Source organism: Oncorhynchus nerka, linkage group LG27 (genome assembly GCF_034236695.1).
Source record: "Oncorhynchus nerka isolate Pitt River linkage group LG27, Oner_Uvic_2.0, whole genome shotgun sequence".
Classification (NCBI taxonomy): domain Eukaryota; kingdom Metazoa; phylum Chordata; class Actinopteri; order Salmoniformes; family Salmonidae; genus Oncorhynchus; species Oncorhynchus nerka.
The window spans coordinates 67,918,737-67,928,282 of record NC_088422.1 but is presented as its reverse complement, the minus strand read 5'-3'; the positions used below and the strand labels follow the sequence as shown (position 1 = coordinate 67,928,282).

The 9,546-nt window shown below is 37.1% G+C and overlaps 1 protein-coding gene across 1 annotated transcript in view; it reads right to left on the bottom strand.

Moving 5' to 3' along the window:
• Window positions 1-165: 165 nt before the first annotated feature.
• The window catches only part of LOC115112529 (trans-1,2-dihydrobenzene-1,2-diol dehydrogenase-like), a 67,021-nt gene continuing 57,640 nt past the window's right edge, over window positions 166-9,546 (bottom strand). Inside the window, exons 5-7 of the mRNA XM_065011932.1 lie at window positions 1,968-2,092; window positions 1,661-1,811; window positions 166-315 (exon numbers count right to left, since the gene is read on the bottom strand). Coding sequence (XP_064868004.1) covers window positions 206-315; window positions 1,661-1,811; window positions 1,968-2,092 — 386 coding nt within the window. The 3' untranslated portion in view covers window positions 166-205. The remainder of the gene's footprint in view (window positions 316-1,660; window positions 1,812-1,967; window positions 2,093-9,546) is intronic.

Below are 9,546 nucleotides of genomic sequence, written 5' to 3'. Positions count from 1 at the left end.
TGCCATCTCAGACTGGCTTGGAGCTACTCACCACTGACTAACTGTTGACACTACATAGAATTTACACTCCAAATGTGCCTCAGTTCATTTTCTTAATGTGGTCTTAAAGGATTCCATAGAATCTATGATATTAGGGAAAGTCAATTAAGTGTTTTGATGACAAAGACCATTTAGTGGATAATTTTATTAAACAAAGGTCTGTTGGTCACTGGTGGTCCTGGCTGTAAGCCACTCCCACCTGCCTGCGTGCCTCATCCATCACCTCAGCCAGTAGCAGAGAGTCTGCCTGGGACATCCTGGGGCTCTCCTTCAGGCCTACAGGACACAAGAGAATCGCATTGTCTGACATGTTGCCAGGAGCCATTAGGCAGAGCTTACATCAGAAGACATATGCACTGAAGGTACAACTGTTTTCTGAGGAACACATCAAATAAAATGTTATTGGTCACATGCACTGACTACAACCGGTGTAGACTTTCTCAAGCCCATTCCCAACCATGCACAGTTGAAGTAAAATATTTGCTAAATGAAAATCTACTGAACAAAGTATTGGTTTCATGAGCTGAAATAAGACTGCACAAATATGTTTACATCCCTGTGAGTATTTCTCCTTTGCCAAGATAATCCATCCACCTGACAGGCGTGGCCTATCAAGAAGCTGATCTTTACAAGTGCACCTTGTGCTTGGGACAAAGGACCTCTATGTGCAGTACCCTCTGTAGTACTTTGCAGTTGTCATACCAAGCAGTGATGCAGCTAGTCAGGATCTGAGGGCCCATGCCAAACCTTCTCAGCTTTCTGAGGGGGAAGAGGCACTGCCGTGGTGTGTTTGGACCATAATAGATCCTTAGTGATTTGGACAACGGGGAACCTGAAGCTCTCCTCCCGCTCCATTGATGTGAATGGGGGTGTGTTCAACCACCCCCGTTTCCTGTAGTCCAAGATAAGCGCCTTTGTCTTGCCCACGTTGAGGGAAAGTTTGTCCTAGCACCACACTGCTCATCGTTGTCGGTGATCAGGTCTACCACCGTCGCGTCGATGGCAAACTTAATGATGGAGTTGGAGTTGTGCGCGGCCACGCTGTCGTGGGTGAACAGGGAATACAGGATGCCTACCCTTACCACCTGGGGGCAGCACGTCAGGAAGTCCTGGATCCAGTTGCAGAGGGGGGTGAATAGTCCCTAGCTCCTTAGCTTAGTGATGAACTTGGATGGCACTATGGTGTTGAACTCTGAACTGTAGTCATTGAACAGCATTCTCACATAAGTGTTTATTTTGTCCAGGTGGGAAAGGGCAGTGTGGAGGGCAATAGAGATTGCGTCATCTCTGGATCTGTTGGGGCGGGATGCAAATCATCTCACAAATATTGTTTCTCCACACAAATACATATTTGTATTATTATTTCATGAAAAGGCCCATTGTTGAATTTGTCAGTGGTTTGTTTTGTCTGTGGAGTAGTCTCAGGAAACATTACAGAAGTCTTGAGCTAGCTGAATGTCAGAGACATGTTGAGGGCATTTCAGATGGTTTGCTGCCATCTTGTTGTGATTTCACACGGAGTAAACAAGACATGGGTTTGTAACTGCTTCAACATTTAGGGGAGCTAGTTGAAAGGCAATCCATGTCGCACACTGTTATATCTATGGTCTCATCAGTGTACCTTTGAGCAGGCACCGGCGCACCTCCTCTGCCTCATAGCGCATCCCAGTGCTGTTGATGAAGTTGAGGGGCAGGTAGGGCTCAGGCAGAGTGTATTGAATCTCCTTCCCATTTACCACCAGGGAGGTAGGACACCACATGTGCTCAGGAACCTAGGTGAATTAACACACAGTGTACACCACCACTAGAATACATACTGTATAATTAGACTTTTTATGATTAGTAGGTGGTTTGAATTAGCTATGATACGACATTGATTCAACGTATAAAATGTGTTTTTGGAGGAGTGTGTCCCTTGTAGAACCTACCCTGATGATTCCCTTGGTGCCAATGATAACAGCGTCGTTGGGAAGCTCCACAGCAATAGAGCAGGTGAACACTGCCATTCTGTTCCTGGAGAACTTCAGGGTGACCACCATGCCTTCATCCACACCTAGCACAAACACAATGACATGGCTGATAAAGAAATGCACCTGTTAACATGTTCAACACATATTGATACACGTTCCCTCCCTCTAACATTTCAGTTGTCCTTCCATCATGTCATTTCCACAGACCATGTCGTCCATTCAAACTAGAGTGAACACTGGTCTACAGCTCTGCATTGTAATGAACATGCACTTGCTTAGTAGCACTGTCGTTGCAGGGAGTCATTAACATTCCACTTTTGGACTACCTGAATAGCACAACAAAATATTTTCCGACAGTAAAAGTGATAGAGGTGAGAGTGAAGCCTAATCTAAGAAGAACTAGAAAGACTGGCCCTCTCCCTAGGTTAAACATGACAGAATTGACAGATTCAGTAGGTAATACGAAAACAGCTGTTGCACAACTTTAACAGGCTAACCATTGTAAACATCAAGCTAAATGGTTATAAAGAAGACCATTGTAATTTAAACCTCAGTGGCAATGGAATGACTTCTGAGTGAACCCAAAGAGGGCAACAGAACAGACAACAGAGTGTAAGCCGTCATTGTAAATAAGAATTTCATTTTAACTGACTTGCCTAGTTAAATAAGAGGTACATTTTTTAAATGTTTCAAAACAACAGGGAGAAGACTAATACTGATATCACATGAATATATATCAGAAGCAGGGAGTTGACACAAGGACTCAAATCTTAAAAGTGGAGGAATATAAAGATATGACCTTAGTGTTCTCTACAATTGCTAGCTGCGGTACTAGGATATCCCCAATAGGTAAAGCGCTAGTAATATATCCCCAATAGGTAAAGCGCTAGTAATATATCCCCAATAGGTAAAGCACTAGTAATATATCCCCAATAGGTAGATCACTAGTAATATATCCCCAATAGGTAGATCACTAGTAATATATCCCCAATAGGTAGATCACTAGTAATATATCCCCAATAGGTAGATCACTAGTAATATATCCCCAATAGGTAGATCACTAGTAATATATCCCCAATAGCTAAAGCACTAGTAATATATCCCCAATAGCTAAAGCACTAGTAATATATCCCCAATAGGTAAAGCACTACTAATATATCCCCAATAGCTAAAGCACTAGTAATATATCCCCAATAGCTAAAGCACTAGTAATATATCCCCAATAGGTAGATCACTAGTAATATATCCCCAATAGGTAGATCACTAGTAATATATCCCCAATAGGTAGATCACTAGTAATATATCCCCAATAGGTAGATCACTAGTAATATATCCCCAATAGGTAGATCACTAGTAATATATCCCCAATAGGTAGATCACTAGTAATATATCCCCAATAGGTAGATCACTAGTAATATATCCCCAATAGGTAGATCACTAGTAATATATCCCCAATAGCTAAAGCACTAGTAATATATCCCCAATAGGTAGATCACTAGTAATATATCCCCAATAGCTAAAGCACTAGTAATATATCCCCAATAGGTAGATCACTAGTAATATATCCCCAATAGGTAAAGCACTAGTAATATATCCCCAATAGGTAGATCACTAGTAATATATCCCCAATAGGTAGATCACTAGTAATATATCCCCAATAGGTAGATCACTAGTAATATATCCCCAATAGGTAGATCACTAGTAATATATCCCCAATAGCTAAAGCACTAGTAATATATCCCCAATAGCTAAAGCACTAGTAATATATCCCCAATAGGTAGATCACTAGTAATATATCCCCAATAGGTAGATCACTAGTAATATATCCCCAATAGGTAGATCACTAGTAATATATCCCCAATAGGTAGATCACTAGTAATATATCCCCAATAGGTAGATCACTAGTAATATATCCCCAATAGGTAGATCACTAGTAATATATCCCCAATAGGTAGATCACTAGTAATATATCCCCAATAGGTAAAGCACTAGTAATATATCCCCAATAGGTAGATCACTAGTAATATATCCCCAATAGGTAAAGCACTAGTAATATATCCCCAATAGGTAAAGCACTAGTAATATATCCCCAATAGGTAAAGCACTAGTAATATATCCCTAGGTAATCACTAGTAATATATCCCCAATAGGTAGATCACTAGTAATATATCCCCAATAGGTAGATCACTAGTAATATATCCCCAATAGGTAGATCACTAGTAATATATCCCCAATAGGTAGATCACTAGTAATATATCCCCAATAGGTAGATCACTAGTAATATATCCCCAATAGGTAGATCACTAGTAATATATCCCCAATAGGTAAAGCACTAGTAATATATCCCCAATAGGTAAAGCACTAGTAATATATCCCCAATAGGTAAAGCACTAGTAATATATCCCCAATAGGTAGATCACTAGTAATATATCCCCAATAGGTAGATCACTAGTAATATATCCCCAATAGGTAGATCACTAGTAATATATCCCCAATAGGTAAATCACTAGTAATATATCCCCAATAGGTAGATCACTAGTAATATATCCCCAATAGGAGATCACTAGTAATATATCCCCAATAGGTAGATCACTAGTAATATATCCCCAATAGGTAGATCACTAGTAATATATCCCCAATAGGTAGATCACTAGTAATATATCCCCAATAGGTAAAGCACTAGTAATATATCCCCAATAGGTAGATAGTAATATATCACTAGTAAATATATCCCCAATAGGTAGATCACTAGTAATATATCCCCAATAGGTAGATCACTAGTAATATATCCCCAATAGGTAGATCACTAGTAATATATCCCCAATAGGTAGATCACTAGTAATATATCCCCAATAGGTAGATCACTAGTAATATATCCTAGTAATATATCCCCAATAGGTAGATCACTAGTAATATATCCCCAATAGGTAGATCACTAGTAATATATCCCCAATAGGTAAAGCACTAGTAATATATCCCCAATAGGTAGATCACTAGTAATATATCCCCAATAGCTAAAGCACTAGTAATATATCCCCAATAGGTAGATCACTAGTAATATATCCCCAATAGGTAAAGATCACTAGTAATATATCCCCAATAGGTAGATCACTAGTAATATATCCCCAATAGGTAGATCACTAGTAATATATCCCCAATAGGTAGATCACTAGTAATATATCCCCAATAGGTAGATCACTAGTAATATATCCCCAATAGGTAGATCACTAGTAATATATCCCCAATAGGTAAAGCACTAGTAATATATCCCCAATAGGTAGATCACTAGTAATATATCCCCAATAGGTAGATCACTAGTAATATATCCCCAATAGGTAGATCACTAGTAATATATCCCCAATAGGTAGATCACTAGTAATATATCCCCAATAGGTAGATCACTAGTAATATATCCCCAATAGGTAGATCACTAGTAATATATCCCCAATAGGTAGATCACTAGTAATATATCCCCAATAGGTAGATCACTAGTAATATATCCCCAATAGGTAGATCACTAGTAATATATCCCCAATAGGTAGATCACTAGTAATATATCCCCAATAGGTAGATCACTAGTAATATATCCCCAATAGGTAGATCACTAGTAATATATCCCCAATAGGTAGATCACTAGTAATATATCCCCAATAGGTAGATCACTAGTAATATATCCCCAATAGGTAGATCACTAGTAATATATCCCCAATAGGTAGATCACTAGTAATATATCCCCAATAGGTAGGTAATATACTAGTAATATATCCCCAATAGGTAAAGCACTAGTAATATATCCCCAATAGGTAAAGCACTAGTAATATATCCCCAATAGGTAGATCACTAGTAATATATCCCCAATAGGTAGATCACTAGTAATATATCCCCAATAGGTAGATCACTAGTAATATATCCCCAATAGGTAAATCACTAGTAATATATCCCCAATAGGTAGATCACTAGTAATATATCCCCAATAGGTAGATCACTAGTAATATATCCCCAATAGGTAGATCACTAGTAATATATCCCCAATAGGTAGATCACTAGTAATATATCCCCAATAGGTAGATCACTAGTAATATATCCCCAATAGGTAGATCACTAGTAATATATCCCCAATAGGTAGATCACTAGTAATATATCCCCAATAGGTAGATCACTAGTAATATATCCCCAATAGGTAAATCACTAGTAATATATCCCCAATAGGTAAATCACTAGTAATATATCCCCAATAGGTAAATCACTAGTAATATATCCCCAATAGGTAGATCACTAGTAATATATCCCCAATAGGTAGATCACTAGTAATATATCCCCAATAGGTAGATCACTAGTAATATATCCCCAATAGGTAGATCACTAGTAATATATCCCCAATAGGTAAATCACTAGTAATATATCCCCAATAGCTAAAGCACTAGTAATATATCCCCAATAGGTAGATCACTAGTAATATATCCCCAATAGGTAGATCACTAGTAATATATCCCCAATAGGTAGATCACTAGTAATATATCCCCAATAGGTAGATCACTAGTAATATATCCCCAATAGGTAGATCACTAGTAATATATCCCCAATAGGTAGATCACTAGTAATATATCCCCAATAGGTAGATCACTAGTAATATATCCCCAATAGGTAGATCACTAGTAATATATCCCCAATAGGTAAATCACTAGTAATATATCCCCAATAGGTAAATCACTAGTAATATATCCCCAATAGGTAAAGATCACTAGTAATATATCCCCAATAGGTAAATCACTAGTAATATATCCCCAATAGGTAGATCACTAGTAATATATCCCCAATAGGTAGATCACTAGTAATATATCCCCAATAGGTAGATCACTAGTAATATATCCCCAATAGGTAGATCACTAGTAATATATCCCCAATAGGTAGATCACTAGTAATATATCCCCAATAGGTAGATCACTAGTAATATATCCCCAATAGGTAGATCACTAGTAATATATCCCCAATAGGTAGATCACTAGTAATATATCCCCAATAGGTAGATCACTAGTAATATATCCCCAATAGGTAGATCACTAGTAATATATCCCCAATAGGTAGATCACTAGTAATATATCCCCAATAGGTAAATCACTAGTAATATATCCCCAATAGGTAGATCACTAGTAATATATCCCCAATAGGTAGATCACTAGTAATATATCCCCAATAGGTAGATCACTAGTAATATATCCCCAATAGGTAAATCACTAGTAATATATCCCCAATAGGTAGATCACTAGTAATATATCCCCAATAGGTAGATCACTAGTAATATATCCCCAATAGGTAGATCACTAGTAATATATCCCCAATAGGTAGATCACTAGTAATATATCCCCAATAGGTAGATCACTAGTAATATATCCCCAATAGGTAGATCACTAGTAATATATCCCCAATAGGTAGATCACTAGTAATATATCCCCAATAGGTAGATCACTAGTAATATATCCCCAATAGGTAGATCACTAGTAATATATCCCCAATAGGTAGATCAACTATTGTAATATATCCCCAATAGGTAGATCACTAGTAATATATCCCCAATAGGTAAATCACTAGTAATATATCCCCAATAGCTAAAGCACTAGTAATATATCCCCAATAGGTAGATCACTAGTAATATATCCCCAATAGGTAGATCACTAGTAATATATCCCCAATAGGTAGATCACTAGTAATATATCCCCAATAGGTAGATCACTAGTAATATATCCCCAATAGGTAGATCACTAGTAATATATCCCCAATAGGTAGATCACTAGTAATATATCCCCAATAGGTAGATCACTAGTAATATATCCCCAATAGGTAAAGCACACTAGTAATATATCCCCAATAGGTAGATCACTAGTAATATATCCCCAATAGGTAATCACTAGTAATATATCCCCAATAGGTAAATCACTAGTAATATATCCCCAATAGGTAGATCACTAGTAATATATCCCCAATAGGTAGATCACTAGTAATATATCCCCAATAGGTAGATCACTAGTAATATATCCCCAATAGGTAGATCACTAGTAATATATCCCCAATAGCTAAAGCACTAGTAATATATCCCCAATAGCTAAATCACTAGTAATATATCCCCAATAGGTAAATCACTAGTAATATATCCCCAATAGGTAGATCACTAGTAATATATCCCCAATAGGTAGATCACTAGTAATATATCCCCAATAGGTAGATCACTAGTAATATATCCCCAATAGGTAGATCACTAGTAATATATCCCCAATAGGTAGATCACTAGTAATATATCCCCAATAGGTAGATCACTAGTAATATATCCCCAATAGGTAGATCACTAGTAATATATCCCCAATAGGTAGATCACTAGTAATATATCCCCAATAGGTAAATCACTAGTAATATATCCCCAATAGGTAGATCACTAGTAATATATCCCCAATAGGTAGATCACTAGTAATATATCCCCAATAGGTAGATCACTAGTAATATATCCCCAATAGGTAGATCACTAGTAATATATCCCCAATAGGTAAAGCACTAGTAATATATCCCCAATAGGTAGATCACTAGTAATATATCCCCAATAGGTAGATCACTAGTAATATATCCCCAATAGGTAGATCACTAGTAATATATCCCCAATAGGTAGATCACTAGTAATATATCCCCAATAGGTAGATCACTAGTAATATATCCCCAATAGGTAGATCACTAGTAATATATCCCCAATAGGTAGATCACTAGTAATATATCCCCAATAGGTAAATCACTAGTAATATATCCCCAATAGGTAAAGCACTAGTAATATATCCCCAATAGGTAGATCACTAGTAATATATCCCCAATAGGTAGATCACTAGTAATATATCCCCAATAGGTAAATCACTAGTAATATATCCCCAATAGGTAGATCACTAGTAATATATCCCCAATAGGTAGATCACTAGTAATATATCCCCAATAGGTAGATCACTAGTAATATATCCCCAATAGGTAGATCACTAGTAATATATCCCCAATAGGTAGATCACTAGTAATATATCCCCAATAGGTAGATCACTAGTAATATATCCCCAATAGGTAGATCACTAGTAATATATCCCCAATAGCTAAAGCACTAGTAATATATCCCCAATAGGTAAAGCACTAGTAATATATCCCCATAGGTAGATCACTAGTAATATATCCCCAATAGGTAGATCACTAGTAATATATCCCCAATAGGTAGATCACTAGTAATATATCCCCAATAGGTAGATCACTAGTAATATATCCCCAATAGGTAGATCACTAGTAATATATCCCCAATAGGTAGATCACTAGTAATATATCCCCAATAGGTAGATCACTAGTAATATATCCCCAATAGGTAGATCACTAGTAATATATCCCCAATAGGTAAAGCACTAGTAATATATCCCCAATAGCTAAAGCACTAGTAATATATCCCCAATAGGTAGATCACTAGTAATATATCCCCAATAGGTAGATCACTAGTAATATATCCCCAATAGGTAGATCACTAGTAATA